Source organism: Python bivittatus, unplaced genomic scaffold, assembly GCF_059951505.1.
Source record: "Python bivittatus isolate LINGU-HERP-01145 unplaced genomic scaffold, Pbiv_v1 ctg000000_np1212, whole genome shotgun sequence".
Taxonomy (NCBI): Eukaryota; Metazoa; Chordata; class Lepidosauria; order Squamata; family Pythonidae; genus Python; species Python bivittatus.
This window is the reverse complement of record NW_028277028.1, coordinates 6,685,381-6,707,189: the sequence shown is the minus strand read 5'-3', so window position 1 is coordinate 6,707,189 and position 21,809 is coordinate 6,685,381. Positions and strand designations below refer to the sequence as shown.

Genomic DNA, 21,809 nt, shown 5'->3' with positions numbered 1-21,809 from the left:
GTAACAAATCGTGCGGGCCTCTCATTTACCCACGTACTATGACTGCGGAGTCACAACTCAATTTAAATCCTGGATTTCGCCTTAACTGCCTTTCGTTCAGCCCAAGAGGGGGAAGAGAACTGGAAAGCCTCCTCGGAGGTTTCTTCCGAATGATCTGTGGAGGGCGTCGTTGAAATAAAGTCCGCCTTGTTTTCTCGCCTTCACGATGAAGCGTGTGTAGTGGAGGAACCCGGAAGTGTTTATTGTTGGAGACGGGCCGAACCGCGGAAGCTGTTCGGGGGCGTCATGGCGGATCCGACGGAGGAGCTCGCCAAGCTCGAGTACCTGTCGCTCGTTTCCAAAGTCTGCACTGAGCTCGACAACCATCTGGGCATCAACGACAAGGACCTAGGTGGGTCCCTTGGGCTGGAGAGGGACGGAGGGAAGCGAACGGTTCAGTGTGTCATCGCTGCTCGTGGGTTCTCTGGGGCGGCTGGCGGAGGTTCTCCTCCCTCTTTTCTCACCACCTCATTTCTTCCCCTGCCTTCTGCTGCTTTGCACAGCGGGCTCTTGTGGTAAAGCTGCTGGGCTTCTGTTATTTCCCCCAACAGAGCTTGCTTTTCGTTTAATTGTGGTGTCGTAAGACTGGTTGGATCGAAGACCGACTGCCTGCTTATCCTAAATATAGCTGTGCCTTTTTCACTTACTGGAGATCAGCACGAATTAACCGCAAATTGAGGCTTGTTTTGTTTCAGTTAGTTCTGAAGGAGACGCAGGGAACGTATAAAGCAGCCTCACATAGCGTCAGAATACAACTGCATTTTGCGCATCTGGTAACAGTTTTCCTAGGATTTTGGCGGACAGAACCGGGTTTTTTATCTGCTACATAGTAATACAGATTTCTAAATGTTTGAATCATAAACTTTTATGTTGCCCCAAATCAATAGATAATCTGATTTCACATTTATGTTTTTATTTTATCTATACATATGGCAAAGAAGTTAGAATAGCTGTATATCTGGACAGTACTCCAGTAATCATAGCTGTTCTAAGATACCCAGTCTGTAAATTAACATCCCAGGTCAATGTGCATCTTTCCTCTTGTCAATTTGATTAATGACCCTGAAAAATTTCTCTCTTTCATGTCACAAGTTGTGTGGATGACTTGTTTGTGTTATCTTGAGCTATTTGGTATCACATTGTATCTGCACCCTATTTTATATGTTCTGGAATACATAAATTAATTGTGATGCTCTGATTCTGCTAACAATCAATGGCAGAGGTGGGAGCAGATGTTAACAATCTCAGTTTAAGCTTTTGGTCCCAAGGAAGTGAACAGGATCCTCAAATCTGTAAGTGTGGCCACCTGTATTTTACATCCATGTCCCTCCTGAATGGTTAAGGCCTCCCAAGAAATGACATGTAATTGGATTTATGTGGTGGTGAATTCATCCTTGAGTAAGTGGGTAGTGCCACCAGCACTTAAGGAGGTGGTGGTTCATCCCCTCCTCAGGAAACCATTACTGGACCAAATACTATTGGACAATTTTTGTCTTTCCATTCTTGGTGAAGGTTGTTGAAAAAATGGTCAGGCTGGGGCTTCAGAGGGTTGATTGTCTGATTCCCTTTCACTCAGGGTTCAAGACCTGGGCATAGTAGTGAGATATTATTGATTGCACTTGTTGATCATCTCTGGAGGGGCCAGGATGGTTATGGTGATTAATGCATCCTGGCCCTCCTTGTTCTCTTGGCAGCTTTCAGTATCATTGATCATGCTATTCAAGGTGCTGGTTATCACCTATAAAGCCATTCATGGCACAGGGCCAGGTTATCTGTGCAACTGTCTCCAATTATTTCTGCCTGTCCCAGAAGATCTGACAGATGGGTCCCTTCTATCAAACAGTGTTATTTGATGGTACCCAGGAAGTATGCCTTCTCTGTTATGGTGCCTGACCTGTGGAAGAGCGTGCCCCCAATTTTGCCAACCTTTTGTAAGATGTTGAAGACCTGGGCTAAGATACTGGATGGGCTCATATTAAGGGAAGTAATTGTGTGGATTAGGACTCACCCTAAGCATGATGTATTGTTTTGGGTTTTTAGAAATTATTTTCTGGTTGTTTTTCAATTGGTTATTAGCCAGTGTTATAATTTCAGCCTAATAATTTATCTCTCTTATTTAATTTTTCTGTTCACAGCTGAATTTGTGATCAATCTTGCAGAGAGAAATACAAACTTTGATACTTTCAAAACAGCCCTGGTGAAGAATGGGGCTGAGTTCACGGTAAAGAACTGCTGAAATCTTTTGAAGTTTATCATGCAGTATATCAGAGATACATAATCTGAAGCTCTAGGAACACATGTGACTCCCCCAAACACTTGAATACAACTCCAGAAATATTACAAATTTGTAACCTCTAATATGCCATGAAAAGAAAATAATTCAATATATAATCAGAAAGTAATCATATTAACAATGTTCAAAATAAAATTTAGTTTTTGTCTATGCATTGCTTTCTCAAGTGGGTCCCTATCAAGCCATTCAAAGGCCAAATATATCATCAATCCAGAAAAAAAAATGTGGTACTGTTGTAGAGAGGGGTGTTGGCTTAATTGCTATGGAAATTATACTAAAATGTTTTGCAGCTTGTAGAAATTTTGTTTCCCTTCTTTCTTTACATTTTAGGATTCACTCATCAGCAATCTGCTCCGTCTTATACAGACAATGCGGCCTCCTGCAAAAGCTTCCACTAGCAAAGGTTAACATTTTTGCCATTCATCAATTGTGAGAAACCTTTATGCACTTGGATTTATTTGTTACATAGGAAAAGAAAGTTGGGATAAAAATTAAAAATTGGTTTTAAGTCATTGGAATTGTAACATATTAAAACAAATGGGACAGACAAACCAGTCCTCTAACTTTAGGGGCCAAAACATATTACATCATGCAGTAGCTAAATCAATTGTTTTAAGCATTGTCGTTCTCATGTTATTTAGTCTTGTAAAGGACTCTGGATTGCAGATTTTCAATGGACGATTCCTTGATATCCCAAGCATTTGACCTGCTTAAAGTGAATGTAGCCTCTCCAAGTGAAAGATACTTTCAAAAAATAAGTCTTTGCCTTTCCAGAGTGCATATGATACAACATATCTAGGATATGTAAATAAAAATATTCTTTCTTTTCCTTTCTTGTGAAATTGTGAGCAAAAAAAATTGCCACATTTTGGTAGGACAGTGGAGGTTTGGAGGGCAGATTTACTCTGTAGCTGTGAGTTGCTTATTCCTGGTAGAGAATTACTAGATTATAGTTTTCTCTGGAGATTATGTCAAATTCTGTGAATAGTTGGGCGTACAATTTATCTCCTAAATGTCACTTCCCCTGTCCTGTTCCCATTATCTAAGCTTTCCAATGTTCTAGCAAAGTAATATGCAGGCTGGAAAGAAAAATAAAGAATATTTTTTCAAAGAGTTTAAAAAGTAGAAATGTTTCTTGTCACATAAGAAAAATGTTTTTAAACGTATGTATTTTTTTTATTGCTATCACATTAGATATTATTAAACCAAAAACAGAAAAAGAGAAGTTGAAGGAGTTGTTTCCAGCCCTCTGTCGGCCAGATAATCCCATGGTGAGGGTAAGTGTCCGGGTTTCCTTCTTTGCTGACAAATACATTGAGAGTAAAAGAAGTTGGGAATACAGGTAGTCCTCACTTACCACAGTAATTGGGACCGGGAAATCTGTCATTAAGTGGTTGTAAATTGAAAAACCACATGACTGCACCACTTAACAATGACAGTTACAGCAGTCCCAGTTGCCATCGTTAAGCAAGGGCCATACGAATTGTTAAGGACCTAATGTGACTGCAATTTCTGACTTCCTGCTGGCTTCCCTATTGTCTTTGCTTGCAGAAGCTGGCAGGGAATGTCGCAAATTGCAATCATGGGGACACTGCAACAGCCATAAGTATGAGGTCCAGTTGTAACTGCCACTTGTTCAGCACTGTCGTTAAGTTCAGATTGGGTTGCTGAAATAGTGGTCATTAAACGAGGACCAACTGTATAAGAATGAGAAAACAAGTTGGGGGCAATGTAGCGGAAATACTGTCCAAGACATCACACACGTGAATGCTAGTTAAAGGGGCACTGGATGGGGGAGGCTGTAGACAACCAGTGATGGAAATTTTCAGGATAAATAAAAATGCATTCCCTCAAAGCAGGAGAAAAATGTCTGCTGCCCTAAATTGATAAAGATCTGTTTATTTAATCTCTCCCTCTCCCTCTCTTTTTGGTGTGGTGATGGTTTGTTTTGAATATATGTCCTGTTAATTGCTCAAAATGTCTATTCAAAGAGTTACTTGGAAATTAATTTGTTAGAATTTTATTGATTGATTGCCCACCCTATGGATCCTGGGGAATGGGCAGAAACAATCAGAGATAGGTGGTCCTATAAATTACCTGGCCCGTTACAAGAATACTTGTGAAGATTTCAATATATGACAACTAAATAGCATATATAACTTTTACATTAATATTTAAGGAAAAAAGAAAAATGTTATTGGAAACTGTAGGCAAATTTATCTGAATGTGTTGTTATTTTAGAAAAGTGAATTGCAACTTGATTTGACTAATATCTACTCCATTTTCCCAATATGGCTTATACCACATTGTTCATGGTGGTGCAAGTTAACTGATGAATCACTGCATTTCTAAAAGTGGAATTTGTTTTATAGAAACCTCACACTGCTGTGCCCCAAAACAAACACTCCTGATATTTGTTTCCCAAGTAAGGTGTACTTAGGCCACATGGCAACTGCCATCATATGGGTTTGAGAGAATTGCTGAGAGGATATCTTCCTGCCCTAAAGACTTTTTTTTTCTTCTTCAATAGACAATGCTAGATGAAGATGATGTGAAAGTGGCTGCTGATGCCCTCAAAGAGCTGGAAGCTTTAATGCCAACTGCAGGCAGGCAGGAAAAACACCGGAACAGTGAGGATCAGTATGTTCCTTTTGCCTTATTTCTCTGAGAAAGCATTTTTTTTCACCTTAAAAATCATGCATTATCTTGCTTAATATTTTTATCTTAGATGAAGCATCTTACCAGAGGATTACAAGTAGAGTAGGCAAAATAGGGGTTCAGTTTGTAGTAAAGAGGTAGTACAATATTCAGGTTTTTGTTTCTGTATTTTTAACAACTATCAGTATTTTTCTCTTAGTAGCTTTCCATTGAGAGCCATTTTGGTGCAGTGGTTAAGGCATCAGGCTAGAAACTGGGAAACTGTGGTTCTAGTCCTACCTTAAGCACAAAACCAGCTGGGTGACCTTGGGCCAGTCCTCTCTCAGCCCTAGGAGGGAGGCAGTGGCAAACCACTTCTGAAATCTTGCCAAGAAAACTGTAGGAACTTGTCCAGGCAGTAGCCAGGAGTCAAAAATTGACTTGAAAGCGCGTACGCACACGCGTGCACGTGCACGCGCACACACACGGCTTTCTATTGCAATGGAATCAAATCCTAGCTGGCCTCTTGCTCTCTAATATCTAATCTCTGAAAGAAGAAACAGTCTTTTGGTTGATCCCCCTCTATATTCAAAGTATTTTAAAGTTGCAACTGTGATAAATATAGCTGCTGCAACAAAACACACAGAAAAGCAAAAATAGAAGAATAAAAGAGTCTTCATTGGACATCACAGACATTACACTACAACAGTAGTGACTGTTGGGATCCTTACACATCTGTAAATTGTACTGTAGTGACTGGCAACTAAATAGAAATGGATATGATTGATTTCAATATATTTTGTTGCTAGAGCCAAGAAAAAGCATAGGAGTCGCAGCCGTAGTAGAGATCGAAAGCGGAAACGAAAATCCTCCTCTCGTTCCCGGACACGGGAACGACATAAGGGTAAATCCAGATACCGTTCCAGCAGCAGAAGTCCTAGCTGGGACCATAAAGAAAGAGAGAGACCTGGAGAGAAAAGCAGTGAGAGATGGAGGGATAAGCATGTGGACCGTCCCCCACCAGAAGAGCCTTCCATTGGTGACATCTACAATGGCAAAGTTACCAGCATCATGCAATTTGGGTGTTTTGTTCAGCTTGAGGGACTCAGGTATATGTTGTCATCTTTTCCATGTCCTGCTGAGAGTTGATACAATTTAAGAAGTATTATAAGTTGGGCAATTCCTTTTTATTGTAACAGCCATTGCTAGATGTATGTTTCCTGATTGCACAGAACTGTTCAAGTTTTTATTATTTGATGTATATTGTATATATTAACTCCTGAAAAAAAGTTTTGTGTTGTTTTTAAGGCTTGTTTCTCAGTTTTTATAAAATTGCCTTATATTTTAACTGATATTATTAGCCACTAGTCATGGAATGAGTATCTAGAAATGAATTACTCCTTGTAACTATCAAGGATTAATTTTCAAGCAGGCTTGTTTAGGATTAGGATATAAATCAAGTATCTCAGCAAGTAGTATTACTCTAATAAACTTTATGTGTTTTCTGCAGGAAGAATGAATGTTTCTAAAATATTTTGTGCATGTGGTATAGAAGATAGCACTGACTTATTCTTACTCATCTTCCTTTGTCTTATTCCCTTTAGAAAACGCTGGGAAGGATTGGTCCACATCTCAGAGCTACGTCGGGAGGGACGTGTTGCTAATGTGGCTGATGTGGTGAGCAAGGGCCAGCGGGTCAAGGTCAAAGTACTCTCCTTCACTGGCTCAAAAACTAGCCTTAGTATGAAGGTAAGTCAGACCTCTCTATTCCCCGTTAGATAATTTGGGTTTTTATTTTCCTGACTTGTAGCTGTACTATTGGGCATATGTTTTGACTTCAGTTTCTCAGTGGAATGCAAGTGATCAAGTAAAAAAATCCACCATGGGTATAGTTAGGAAATATTGTATGACTGCTTTGACATTTTAACATCATGGCAGAAGCTTAACTCCATTTTTAGCCATAGCTCTGTTGTATTTCCTGCAAGGTATATTTGGGAGATGTTGGAATGGAAACCAACCCTTATTCATATGACATATTTATATGCTGCGTTAATCACAATTTGAAAAATGCAGGGATATTTTTTTGTTTCTTTTTTGGAAATCGTGGGTAAGTAGGGTATTAATACTGTAGTTCAGCTTATTGTCAATCCATTTTTAAATTATTGTAAGAGGAATTTGGATTGTTTAAAATTGCATAATGGCAGTCTATTCATTTAAAACTGTCCTAATGTTACTGGTTGGTCAGGATGCATTAGCAATGTCTAAAACTCCTGAGTCACTGTCAGTATTGGAATGTGTTTTGGATGGCTTTGAGCCTGAGGTTTTTAAAGAAACAAAGAATATCACTAAGGTAGATATTAGGTATTTGCAGGAACTCTGATATAAAAAGTTGGACTACCTCCTACTAACAAATGAGTTGCTTAAAGAATATTAATTCTGTTTCTTGTGATTTTAAGATTCAGCAAAAAAAATGTTTATTGGACATCCCAGATAATATTTCAAAAAGGTTGACTGTCAAGCTTATTATCTCCCCTTTCTTACTGACTATTTTATTAATACTCAATTTTTCCTGAATATTTTAAAGAAAACAATGAAAAAAAGAGTGTAACTGAGGCAACTCTAAAGCACCAAGAGAGGCGAAAGATTATTGACCCATTATATAGCTACAAACCCACAAGCCTCTGGTACTTTCTGTCGAGTGCTGCTTTCCTCCTGGTGACTTCCAAGATAAAAACAGTTGTGATCAGTATCAGACATGTCGTTGTAACATTTCTCACCTGGGAATATGCCCTGGTGTAGATTACAAAACTAAGCCAATCTCAGTGGCTTTATACAAAGGTTAAGTTTTACTATACTATGGAACTAGCCAGTCTGTCTCTCATATCTGCGTTAGGATGTAGATCAAGACACAGGAGAAGATTTGAACCCAAATAGACGTCGCAACCTCATTGGAGAGTCTGAGGAGACAGCCATGAGAAATCCAGACAGACCCACTCATTTATCTTTAGTCAGTGCTCCTGAAGTGGAAGATGACACACTAGAACGAAAGCGTCTCACCCGTATTTCAGACCCAGAAAAATGGGAAATCAAGCAGGTAATTATTTTTCATTAAGGAACGCTTGTTTTGATGTTGTTCTATAGCCAAGTGGGAGAACTGGTTGTGGATAAATTCTCACTTGTTCTTTTTGTTTTTGGCTGCTGGAAAAATAGAATGCTTAGAAATTACCAAGCAGCCTGTGGAATTCATCACCCAGTTCTGACCTGGCAGGAAACAAGAAGCCCAGGGTTTTAGCACTTTTTCCTTTAAATATGTATTTGAACTCCCTTCTGTTGACACCAAAGCAGGCTTTTCAGCCATTTTCTCAGCAAACTGGATATTAGCTATTCTGATGTGAACCGATGCCCAAGTTAGTATCCTGAGATTCATCCTCTATACTTGGCAGCTGATCATGAACCCTGGCCATTGTTTTCCATCTCCTGACAAAGGCATCCAGGTTAAACTATTGCAGTGTGCAGTATAGACTGCCATTGAAGACTACTCGGAAACCATGACTGGTAAATAATGTGACAGATTAGTGTCTGAGACTGCCTGGAGAATACATCTCACTAGTGGGGACAGTAACTTTGGCATTTGAAACCCGATTTATCATACTTTCATTTTGGTATACAATTCAGTGTTCTAGTTTTAATTTTTAAAGCTCTATATAATATGGGAGTTGCATACTGGATGAAATGCTTGCTCCTAAGTCGATCTGTGTCTTGTTTAAGGCTTTTTACATTTTTTCGAACAAGAGTTTCTCCCTACAAGAAAAATAATAATAGTATGATGTTAATAAACCTTCAGAGCAATAGCAAACATTGCCTGTTTAATAGATCATCTTGAGAATCCTCCACAGGTATTCCTGTTTTCTAAGATGTTATTAAGTAGTGCCCTGGAAAAATTTTCCTATTGTACCGCTTCGCGTTAGGAATTCTTAGGCCATCTTTTGAGACACTTCATTACTCTTTTGAAATGAAATTGAACAGATGATCACAAAATCAGGGTGGGTTTCTTAGCTGTGATGTCCCACATATTAAAAGGTCTTCTTACATGAATCTTCCCAAACTGACTCCTTCTCAAATGGGTAAATGGTGGGGCCTTGCTCTGAATGTGAAAATTTAATTATAGTTATTATGGTTCATGGCAGTTGAATACATATAACCATTGCTCTCATTTCCAGATGATTGCTGCTAATGTACTTTCCAAGGAGGAGTTTCCTGACTTTGATGAAGAAACAGGAATCTTGCCAAAGGTTGATGATGAGGAAGGTAAAACCATGATGGATCTAATAATGGTCTAGATACGGTGCATCAGTGTTTTTCACATACTAGCTACTTATTTTGTTCCTCACCTATGCTGAATTTGGGAATGCTAGTATGTGAAATGTGAATGCTTTCCAGCATGACTTGCTATCAATTCAGATAATTGCTTAAGACACCTTGCGTGTTAGGAAAGAGAGAATTTTTCTTTCATAACCTTTGTATTTCCAGTAGTCCAGAATCCAGTACTGGAGGTTATATTGAAATAAGGTTGTGGAGGTTGTTCTTCAGCAACAGGAAGTGAGATTGCACTACATGCGTATCATACTTAGCTTTGTGTGCTGGTAAAGAAAGAGTGGAGAAGTTTGTTGAGGTAATTAGGAAGCTTTAAATTAAGAAGTGTTTGAAGCTGAATTTAATTTGCCATTCTAGATGAGGATCTGGAAATTGAATTAGTAGAGGAGGAACCACCATTTCTGCGAGGTCATACAAAGCAGAGCATGGACATGAGCCCCATTAAAATTGTGAAGGTAAAGAAATCCTGTTCTTGGTTCCCTCCATAGAAATGGGGAGGAATGGGAAGTGTGTTTAAATAATGGATTCAGGGTGGGAATGGTGGGTTTGTAAAAAGTTAAAATGCTTTCGGTATCCAAGGTGCAGCAGAATAATTATGGAGGACAATGAAAGTAAATTAATACTCTTTCTCATCATATTCTTCGATATACGTGCCCAAAGGATAGTATCAGCTTTCCCTAATCTACATCAGCTCCATGAATCTCAGCATTTCATCTCTTTTTTATTTTTTGTTAAGGGCCGTCTTCTGCTTTCTGACTCTCTATTTAAGTTTCCTCCTCTTCAGTGTTAAAATCAAAACCGTACGTGACTCTGTCAAGCTCTTCTTATCCTCCTCCTGTTTAAGGACACAACAGTCTTTTTATGTTTTGGATGATTGTTGGGAATAAGGTCTCTCGGTCAGGAGCAGATTCAGGAAATCTGAAGCAAGAAATGAACATTTTCTTGTTGATTCCAGAACCCTGATGGCTCCCTGTCTCAAGCAGCCATGATGCAAAGTGCACTTGCTAAAGAGAGGCGAGAACTGAAGCAAGCCCAGCGGGAAGCAGAGATGGATTCTATTCCCATGGGACTCAACAAACACTGGGTGGATCCCCTTCCAGATGGTACCCTCAAAACTTTTTTCAATATTATTTATTTATTTATCTTCTACAAGCAATTGTTTGAAACAGCACTAACATTCATAATAATATTTATTTCGGATCTAAATACACAATGTGGTAGCCAGTTTGCTAGACAAAACAGTTGTTCTTAGCTTGGGAAACTGGCCAATTTTTTTCCTATTAATCTACTGTGAAATAGAACCTCAGAATAATAGTGCAACAAGATATAAGAAGTTTAAAAGTGGTATCAATTTAATTAGGTTGAATTAAGTTTGTGTTAATTTTTTTTTATTTGTGTGTGTGTGTGTGTACACATAGGCACACACTATGAGTCATGGCTTTTGATTATTTTCTCACTCCTAATTATTAAGGACTTGTTTTTCCTATTTTCTTTATCAGACACTTAGAATCATACAGTTAGAAAGGGCCGTTTACATTATCATGTCTAGCTCCATGCTCAGTGCAGGAATTTAAATTAAGACATCCCTGACAGATGGCTGTCTAGCACCTGCTTGAACATATCCAAGAGCCCGCAAACACTCTTGGTAATTGATTCTAATGCTGAACTCCTCTTATGGTTAGGATTTTTTCTCTAACAGTCAGAATCTGTCTTCCTCTAAGTTAAATCCATTACTTTGTGTCCTTCACTCTGGAATGAAAATCATTGTGAATTGGACTGGAACAGAACCTTTGTTGGCTACTTTTCTTCTTAATACCACCTCTATCAAAATACAGAGTACCTTACTGGTTAGTCATTCTGGGACACCAAAGTGCCAGATTTAGATATGCCTTTTCCTCTTTGTCCTAACTTCTGTTCAGAGAAGTCTCTCCATATGCATATCTAACATATAGAGAGAAAAGAGTATTGCCCATCAATCATCCTCCACCACCCCATCCAAATATTCATGAAATGAGAAGAATATAGTTTCTTTCCCCCCCTCCCCAATAATTATGATTGACCAAGGAAAGGGGAGTCTTACATTTGCTGAGAAAAATACAGAATGCTGTGGGAACAGATGGAGATGCAGACAGCAAGCTTAGCTGCCACTGAAGAGAGATACTTGGGAGAGGTGCTCAGCTAGTGAAGATAACTCTTTTTGTAACACATAAACCTTTCTTTCTTTCCTCTCCTGTCAGCTTCCTCTTCCCTTGCCTTATCACTATCCAGTTTTGTCCCCCCGCCCTTTTGCTTTTTTTTAATGTTCCTAGTACAGCTATCCCTTCAAGTTACCCCTTTTGCATCATACTTTTCTTCCTTTTTTCCCCTTTTCTGGTGGAAGAAAGGAGGGATACATTTGTTGGCAAACATGTAGTATGTTTCTGTGTGTGAGAACAACTGTGTGAGAGAATGGTTAGTAATGGGCATATGAAGAGTCAATTATTTTTATAAACAAGGGATACCTTATTCTATTATTTTAATGGAATGAATAACTACCAATTAATTACTTTAATTGGTGTTATTCAGTTAATACAGGGGTTTTTTTGTCTGGCCTTTCCCTTTTTGAGAATGTATCTGAGATTCAGGTTTCATTCTTTTTCCCTCCTTCCCAGTGGATGGAAGGCAAATTGCAGCCAACATGCGGGGTATCGGCATGATGCCCAATGACATTCCTGAGTGGAAAAAACATGCTTTTGGAGGCAACAAGGCCTCTTATGGCAAAAAGACGCAGCTATCAATAATTGAGCAGCGAGAAAGTCTCCCAATTTTTCGTCTGAAAGATCAACTCATCCAGGTAAATCTTTAAGAAAATTAGTTGACTTGAATCATAGCAAGGGTCATTAAGTCCAACGTCTTGCCTGTCCTAGTCATCTGATCTGTACATATATTGAATTTTACTTGTTCTCTGAATCCTGCACTCAGAAGATTTGAAATCTGCATTTGTTGATGTAATTATGTAATATATTAATGTTTTCATTTATCCAAAATGTATTTAGCATGTGGTAGCACCTGGCTGATATTGTTTGGGTTGAGAAGCTAAGCAGGGTCATGCCTCACTGTTACATGAATGGAAGATCATTACAGAAAATCAGGGCTATAAACTAGACTAGGAAGTAAAAAAAAAATATTCTGGAAGAAGACAGTGGGAAAACATCTGTATTGTTTTCAAGAAAACTGCATTGATGTATCCATGATGGCATCAGAATGAAGCTTCACTCAAAGGAAACTTGACTTTTTATTTTATCTGTTAAATATTTTTTCTGCCTTTCTACCAAATACCCAGGATGACTTATCTGGAGACTAAATAGTGAGAAAAATAATGAGAACTATTCAATAAAGGGCTAAAAAAGTATATAAAATCAACTGACAGGAGGCTGTTATATGTTGTTCAAATGCCCAATAACTGAATAGTAGTTCCAGTCTACAACCAAGTAAAAGAGTTGCAAACTGTGTCCCTCCTGACATTTCTTAACTGGAATTCCCAGTTGCTTTAATCATAATCTTTAATGGTAGAAAAAATGCTGGAAGTTGTATTTCAGTAACAGTTGGAAACCTTCAGGTTTCCCCACCCTGTGGTAAAGTTTGTCTAAAACCTCAACTTATTGTACAGGGGATTTGATAATTGAAAACTTTGCCCAGACTTGCTTAAAAGTGCTGTATTTTTCAGTGTGTAGTCAATCCATTTCTCTCCCCCTCATCCCCCTAACAATAAGAACCATATGCTTTTTTAAACAAGATTTTGGATTTGTAAGATTAATAAACGAATTCCTGTTTTTGATCTGACACACTAATACATACACATCTACTTGTTGTCTCCTTGTTTCCTTTCTGCACTGTGATCACTATTAATTTGACTTAAAAGCAAACAACACAAAATCAGACTCCTCTGGAACACCCCATTCTCTTTTGTATGAGTCTGTTTCAATGCCTCCCCCTACTTTTTCCAGGCAGTCCATGATAACCAGATTCTGATTGTCATTGGGGAGACTGGCTCTGGGAAAACTACACAGATCACACAGTACCTTGCTGAAGCTGGCTACACCTCCCGTGGGAAGATTGGCTGCACTCAGCCTCGTCGAGTGGCTGCCATGTCTGTTGCTAAGAGGGTTTCAGAAGAATTTGGTTGTTGTCTAGGACAAGAGGTAAGATGTATGCTGGTGTTTGTGAATGAATCCTGCAGTGTACTGGAAGAGGAAGGAATATGACATGACTTTAAAGCAGCAGCAGCACTTACTGTTTTCCTCCAACACTCAGCAATGGACTTGTAGAAACTTATATTGCTCACTCTAAATTAGCCAAGATGAAACCCTCCCCTTGAATTCTACAGATAGGAGAGTTTACTCCTCAGAATTTAGATCTGAGCTTGTACACAGTAATCACTTTTTATTCTCAAAGATTTCCTCTCCACAGTTAGTACCTGCTTATTTGAGAATTGTGCAGAATAAAGAGAGCTTCATTAGGTTTATTTCAAAGGAAATATCCTTGATTTCTGCAATTTGCTTATTTTGAATATGTTATTTTACATAATTTATATCAGATATGCAAAACATGAATGTCTCATTTTTGAAAATTACATTTTGGCTTTGTTGGTTTTTCCCCAAGTTTTAAAGACTATAAACCTTACTTGTTTCAATAATCAACTTTCTAACTTATGTGGTATGGTTTGTAAGTCGATGAAGCATATTGTTAGAAAATAAGATGAGCATCTGTAACCCAGTTATGGAGTGATCCCATTTGCTCAGAAAAAAGGCAGAACAAATGCAAAAATAAACTTGGGTAGCAAAGAGTATCCTACATGAGAGCTAGTTCTCACATGGTCAGATCTAAGCCTGATACCAGATCTGTCCATTACCAAATAAGAAGCAGATGGAAATCCAGCCTCCCTCCTGAAAGAATAAATAGGGCTTGCATATGATACACAGCAGTTGCTGGAATTCTTTCAAGACTATTTCTTTAGTTTTTCCACAATACACTTACTGATCTGAATTTTTGTGTCCTTGGAAATCTGTTCTCGAACTGTTTGCCTGTCCGGCTGAGAGAGGTCTGATGTCCTGTGGGGCTAGAGTGGGTGGGTAGGTTGCTTTGCAGTGGGTGTTTGTAACTGGCCATGCCCAGTAGGGCAGCCATGTGGTAAAAAGGCAATTTCCAGCCATGGCAGTAATTTTTATAAGTGTGCCCTTAACAAAGTCTTGCCTGTAACAAAAGCTCAAAATGATGTACCACCAAGCCAAAGGCTGTCTGCCTTTGCTCTGTCTGTAATTACTGCCTGCAAACAAATTGACCTTAATACCACTCTCTCTGCGTGAAGCAGCTCACCATTCATCACTGACGTTCTTTTTGCTGTACTTTTGGAAGGTTGGCTATACCATCCGATTTGAGGATTGCACTAGTCCTGAGACCGTGATCAAATACATGACAGATGGCATGCTGCTGCGTGAGTGCCTGATTGATCCGGACCTGACGCAATATGCAATCATAATGTTGGATGAAGCCCATGAGCGTACTATACATACTGATGTACTCTTCGGTCTCCTGAAAAAGGTACTAGCTCTTTCAACTCATCCTTTCCACAGTCCTAAAATTAGGAAGCAGAAATTTGCTCAAAATAAGTAAAAAAAGTATGTTTGTCCTGAGCTTCAACCCCATATCGATTAATTTGTCTGTCAGTACAGCCCTTGATCCTTCTATTTGTATTCTGTCTTTTTTTTATGTACTCCATTTCTTCTCTAGACAGTTCAGAAGAGACAAGACATGAAATTAATAGTGACCTCAGCTACCCTGGATGCAGTCAAATTCTCTCAGTATTTCTATGAGGCACCCATCTTCACCATCCCTGGTAGGACATACCCGGTTGAGATTCTCTACACCAAGGAACCTGAAACAGATTACTTGGATGCCAGCCTGATTACAGTCATGCAGATTCACTTGACGGAACCTCCAGGTGAGGCATGGGATGAGAGCCAGCTTAAGACCCTCTTCAGAAGTTGCTCCCAGATTGGAGAATTATTAAATATATTCAGAGTAATTATATTAACCATATTTGTTACATTTAATTTTGTTTAAATTTAATTAATATTTGAGCTGGTGCAGCACATCTTTACAAATCTCTCTTCATCCTCCTTCTGAAATGGCCTAGCAAGCATTCAGAAGTTTAATATGGGTCTGAGGCTGAAAAAGTTTGCACACATGCTTCTGTAAAGCCTCTTATTGCCAAGGTCTAAACTCTTTCAGCTTGCCATCCCTTTTCCTTTTGTGTTAGTCAAGTCAGAATGGGATTTTCACGTTTAACAATAAATCGACAAGGTTTATTACTCAGGTTTGGCCCCCGGTGGAAGCTATAAAAAACTTATAGAAGATATACCTGTTCCTTGAGAAAATATAAAAATATCTGATGTGATATAATCCTTATAAGACAGCTTTCTTGCCCTTGGGAACTTCATTTGCCATTTCTATACTTTGAAGAGTTTTAGTTTTTATTGGCAAAGAAGTTCCTGAGGAGCTAGCTGCTGACCAACTCAAGCTCCTTTTGACATTGTTGGACTTCGGTGGCAGTCACCTGGATATCACACAACTCTGATGTTGTTGTTATATGAGAACTTTGCTAAAATACAGATATGTTTCTCAAACCAGTTTACGTATTAAAAGTTCCTTGAGGGAGAAATATTTAACATGTGTTGGTAAAGATGCAATTTATGTATAATTTTTAAAGCTACTGGAGGAAGAAGTAATTTTTTCCATAGGTTTTTAAGAAGAAAATTTGGGGAAAAATCATACTGCATAAAATATCCCCTTACCAGAATATTTTCCCCATCCTTAGCTGCAATATATCTCTTCTAATGTTAAATTTCTTTCTATTTGATTTACATAGCCCTCATTGATTAGTAAGCAGGAGAACAGATAACATGCTCTGTTTAACATATCAACTTCATCTAGCTTGCTAAGCAGTTCTGCTCTACAAAGTAGTATCTGTCATTATGTTGCTTTTTTCCTGGATGATGTGCAGTTTTAAACTTGCTAGTCAAATTTTATTCAGAACGAATCATGAAAATCAGCCAGTTTTGCTCCAATTATCTACAGCCATAAAGCCACATACTTGCTTTTTATAAAATCAGACTGAAAAAAATCGTAAGAGGGGAGAGAAATCTGAAGTCCCAAGCCATTTGTTTCTGAAATTGTAAGTGTTGTTTGTGTGTTGGCCGGACTATACAGATTGGTTTTCTTCTGTGTAGGAGACATCCTGGTGTTCTTGACTGGCCAGGAGGAGATTGACACAGCTTGTGAAATTCTCTATGAGCGGATGAAGTCTCTAGGTCCAGATGTTCCTGAGCTGATAATCTTGCCTGTTTATTCAGCACTGCCTAGTGAGATGCAAACACGGATCTTTGATCCAGCTCCCCCGGGAAGTCGAAAGGTATCTATTCCCAGTTATTTTACTGGGTGGCTGTGGTCTTTCAATATAATATAATTAATAATTAAATCTTTTCTAGATCAGAGGGTCCATTAAGCATCTTGTTCTCCAGGGTAAAACGTTTTCTTGAAACCTGTTAAAAGGCTGGAAGACATAAAAAGTTTTCCTGTTGTCTTCTTATCCTATAAATATGTGGATTCCTGATCACTGGATTAATGGGGGGGAAGGCATGGGGGGCACACATTCTTGCATCTGAGAAGGTAGAATAAATGTTAAAATGTTTTTTGAGGCGCTGTGAGGAAGTTGCATATATTTGATAGTAAATCAACAAGTTTACATATTGAGTGCTTTAAGGATTCTTGGGTAGATACTGTTTCTTGTTCTCATTTTAATAGTCTCAGTTAACCCTAGAGCTGCATTCCCTGTCCTCTATTTCATATTGTTCTTCAGGTGCCTTTTTTGGGGAAAAAATACAGACCAGGTTATAAGTTTAACATCTTCAGTGAAGATGTCTACTACTACTACTACTACTACTAATAATAATAATAATAATTTATTATTGTTGTTGTTATTATTATTATTATTATTAAACTTTATTGTCATTGTACCTCGTACAATGAAATTAAATGCCATCCCCAGTGCACTTTAGATTCTGTGTTAGAGCACTGTGAATGTTAAGCTTGCTTTTTGTAGCAATTTACAATTTATTGCTCTGTTTATGCACTTTGCATAACATTGCCTATCCTGAAAGGAAACACCATGGTAGGTATGTATGTAAAGCTAAACGGAATAGCTACACTATCTGTAATGCACATGCATAGTGTACTCATCTGCATTTGATAGTCTGCCTGAAAAAGAAAATATAATATATAAAATGCACAGGGACAAGAATATTCAATGCATGAATTCTAATTTCCTATACCAGGAAATATTAGTATTAGTTAAATTTGCTGATGAGGCAAGCAAGATTTGTTTATCCTTTTCCCCTGTTGCTTAAACAGGGATGGAAATTGTGCTTCCTTTTTTATTAGCTAGTGCACTCTCCAAGTCTCGAAAAAATGATTTAAAAATCCAGTCACATAATATGTAAGAAGTTTTGGCTTGTTGTTTTGCAAGCTCAGAAAACTAAAAATAGACATTCTGCTCAGAATATTTTATACATCCCTGTTCTTTAAAATGCTCTTGTTTCCTTCCTTTGCTCTGCTCATTAATCCCATTAATATTGGACTTGATACTTTTCCTAATATAGTATAGTAATTTTAAATAACTTCCCATCACAAAGGAGAAGATTTTCACTTGAGCTGCTTCTTACAACCTCATTTTAATTAATCTTAAATCTTAAATAATTAATATTTAGAAGTTTTTTGTTTTGAAATCAGATATGACAGTTCTGGGCAATGTCCCATTCCATATGTATTTGATAGCAATATATGCACACTTCCAGCTGGCTTCAACAGTGTGTACATTTTGCTTGTAAATGATGCCACTGGCCTCTGCTTCCTTTAATCAGTTTTAGTCACACTGTAACTTCCTAGACTCAAAAAATCAGAGGTGATGACTCTAGCCATGAAATAGAGATGTCTGCTACTTGGGAGAAAGAGTATGATAGATCTAGACTAAGTATTAAAGTGCAGACAGAGTTTCATATAGTGAAAGCCATGATTTTCCTCTTGGCTGTAATGGATGGCTGTGAAAGCTGGAATATTAGAAAGGCTAAATGAAGAAAAATGTATGCCTTTGAACTATAATACTGGATATGATAGTTAAAAATACCTTGAATACAACAACAATGACTCAATTCTAGATGGAGTAAAACCCAGCTGCTCACAGGGAACACTAAGAATGAGCCTGAAGCTTTAATACTTTGGGCAAACTGAAAAAAAAAGAGTCATTGGAGAAGATTCTGATGCCAATAGAAGAAAATATATGTAGCTCAGGGTTGAACTGTGGAGTCCTTGGGGTTCTCTGAGCTTGGTTGTTTTCTTGCAAACTTTTTGTTACCCAGCTAGGTAACATCTTCAGTGCACTGAAGATGTTACCTAGCCGGGTAATGAAACATTTGCAAGAAAACAACCAAGCTGAGAACCCCAAGGATTCCACAAGACCCTGATGCTTGGAAAATTGAAGGCAATTTAAAAGACAACAGAAGAATAGGTGGCTAGACACTGTCACTGATCATACAAACAGGAGTTTACAAGAAATCAAACAAGTGGTTTTGGACAGACAATCCTGAAGAAATTATGTCTATCAGGTCACAAAGAGCTGGAAATAGCTGAACCACAACATTATGACTATCTCCTCTAAAGAACAAATTTGTATTGCCTCTAAAAATACTGTCTTCTTGATCAACTGAAAAGTGTATTTTCCAAACAATTTGAGGGTATTTGTACTGTACAAAGTACTGTACTCATTACAGGTAGTCCTCAACTTACAACGGTAATTGGGACTGGAATTTCCATTGCTAAGCAATGCTGTCATAAAGCGTGATGCTGTATGACCACATTGCTTAACAATGGCAATCCCGACATTCCCTGTTGCTGTCATTAACCAAATTCTGCTGGTAGTTAACTGAGGACCCACCCCAATCCAAGCCTTTCCTGGCTTGGTCCATCCCAGCCCCAGGCCTTGGTAAGCCTTTTCAACTTCCCCCACCCCATCTCTGCTGTTTTGGCTGCCCTGCACCCTGCCTTTTGGGGCAGCAAGCACCCCCAGAACCATGCAGCTCTGAGGCTGCTTGCCATGCCACGGCTCAGAATCTTTGTGGCTCGCCATGGCTCTGGGGCTGCAAGAAGCCCCTGAGCTGCAGCACAACATGAAGCTGCAGCCGCCTCTAGAAGCCTCAGCTGCCCCAGCCTGCCCCAGCAGCGCAGCACAAAGCCGCAGGGCCCCGGGAAGCCCCAGCCACGCCAGCCCAATCCCACTCGCAGTCACCCTCACCACCCTGCACTGTGAGGCCCCTGCCACCCTGCACTTTGGCACCCCAGCTGACCTTTGCTGTCTTCTTGCTCCCACTGCTGATGAGACATGCCCGCTCTGGCCCTTTGCAAGGCAGCTGCTGGGCATGTGAGGCCATCTTCCCCAGGTCTTATGAGGAAATCGCTGTATGCAACCTTGGGAAGAAAGCCTTGTGCAGCCAGCAGCTGCCTCGTGAAGGGCCAGACTTGGCATGCTTGGTCAGCAGTGGGAACAAGAAGGCGGCAAAGATCAGCTAGCATGGCAGGGGCCGGGGAGTGCCGGGTGTCCAAAGGGCATAGATGAGGGGAGATAGGCGGGTGGGGGAGAGTTGAAGTGCTCCTGTGGCCATAAGTGTGGGCGGGCTGCCAAGTGCCCAAATTTTGATCACATGACTGGGGGCACTGCAATGGCTGTAACTTTGGGGACTGGTCTCAAGTCCCTTTGTTCAGCACCACTGTAAGTTTAAACGATCGCTGAACAAATGGTCGTAAGTCGAGGACTACCTGTATTACAATTCCTTTTTCTTTCTGTCTGGGAGATTGAAAATGTAACTCTTATATTACATTTTGGGGCTTAATAACATAGCATTTAAGAACAATGTCAAGCAAATTCACAAGCCTTTTTTTTACAAGCTAATTCATTGGTGATAAAATTATTCATTGGAGTGCAATATCCATCCTCAGCAATTAATTCTTTATCATTTATCCTCATATTTCCTCATGTTATCTTTCATGACATACAGAGTAATAAATGGGTTTCATAAGATCTGCCTGAGTGCCTGAGGACGCTACTAACATGTTTGTTTGAATCTAAGAGTTCTAAAGTGTGAGGCAGATTTTTCTTCAACCATACTTATATGACATATAACAGGTCATGGCTCATTCCTAGATTTAACCTTTTAGAAATTGGAGCTATGTTAGTGATCTACCCATCTTGTGAGTTGTAGTGTATATTGAGGGTTCCTGGTTGTCTATTAATTGCTGCTGTTGTAGTTTTAATTAATAATAATAATAATTTTTAAAATGTGTATGCAAAATATAAGTTTATATTTATTAAATGTATATATAATTGTAACTGAATTTGGGTTTTTAAAATTATTATTATTATTATTATTATTATTATTATTATTATTATTATTTTCATTGATGTACATTGCTCAGAGTTACATTTATGTGAGTTGTGTGGCCATATAGATTTCCCAAATAAAAAAGTCTTCCCTCCCCTTGTAAAGAGGGAGATTTAGTTCAAATTGCATGTTTTTCTGCAGTGCCACGTTCACGTTTTTTAATGGACTTTTGTTTGTGCTTTCTTGACCTTGTCATTCAATTTTTAATTTGAAAAATTAAAAAAAAATTAGTATCCCAAGAATTACATACCTTATACAATCTTTGGCTTAGTTTTCCAGAAACCCTCAAACTTGAAACAATGATTTTTTTTCAGGGAGAATATTTGTGGCATTTTCTGCAGTGAGTATATGTGGTGTTTTTGTACATTGAATGAATAGTGTGTCATAAAAATAGCTTAACAGTAGTCCTGCTCTTGCCTCCACGTTTTTCTTGCTGTAACTCAACTGTATGCCATTCCTTTTTGTCTGTATATAGGTGGTCATTGCCACAAATATTGCTGAAACTTCACTTACAATTGATGGCATCTATTATGTAGTTGATCCTGGTTTTGTAAAGCAGAAAGTATACAACTCCAAGACAGGGATTGACCAGCTGGTTGTGACACCAATTTCTCAGGTATCCTATATTTTTTGGGTGCTATTTTGCCTAAAGCTTTTAACAGGGGTAGTTTGCAGTCAGCACAATTTCTGCTGGTGAATGGATTCTTTATCTTGCTCCAATCTATGAAGAGCAATACAGGTAGTCCTTGGGTTATGACAGCAATTGGGACTAGGATTGCCATTGCTAAGTGATGCAGTCATAAAGCGCGATGTCGAGTGACTGCATCGTTTAGTGATGACAATCCCAGCAGTCCTGGTAATCCCAAGATGCATGGGTCATCAAGCAGAAAGCAGTGGGAGTCCCAGGTAAGGAGCGCAGGAGTGCTGCGGGGGGGTGG

The 21,809-nt window shown here is 38.9% G+C and overlaps 1 protein-coding gene across 1 annotated transcript in view; it reads left to right on the top strand.

The window, feature by feature from the left end:
- Position 1: 1 nt before the first annotated feature.
- The window catches only part of DHX8 (DEAH-box helicase 8), a 33,225-nt gene continuing 11,417 nt past the window's right edge, over positions 2-21,809 (top strand). The window contains exons 1-17 of the mRNA XM_088141842.1: positions 2-391; positions 2,175-2,260; positions 2,663-2,735; positions 3,527-3,609; positions 4,863-4,972; positions 5,779-6,078; positions 6,574-6,718; positions 7,863-8,063; positions 9,190-9,277; positions 9,701-9,798; positions 10,299-10,446; positions 11,995-12,176; positions 13,330-13,524; positions 14,738-14,923; positions 15,113-15,323; positions 16,612-16,793; positions 21,347-21,487. Of these exons, the coding sequence (XP_087997968.1) occupies positions 286-391; positions 2,175-2,260; positions 2,663-2,735; positions 3,527-3,609; positions 4,863-4,972; positions 5,779-6,078; positions 6,574-6,718; positions 7,863-8,063; positions 9,190-9,277; positions 9,701-9,798; positions 10,299-10,446; positions 11,995-12,176; positions 13,330-13,524; positions 14,738-14,923; positions 15,113-15,323; positions 16,612-16,793; positions 21,347-21,487 (2,535 nt within the window). The 5' untranslated portion in view covers positions 2-285. The remainder of the gene's footprint in view (positions 392-2,174; positions 2,261-2,662; positions 2,736-3,526; positions 3,610-4,862; positions 4,973-5,778; positions 6,079-6,573; positions 6,719-7,862; positions 8,064-9,189; positions 9,278-9,700; positions 9,799-10,298; positions 10,447-11,994; positions 12,177-13,329; positions 13,525-14,737; positions 14,924-15,112; positions 15,324-16,611; positions 16,794-21,346; positions 21,488-21,809) is intronic.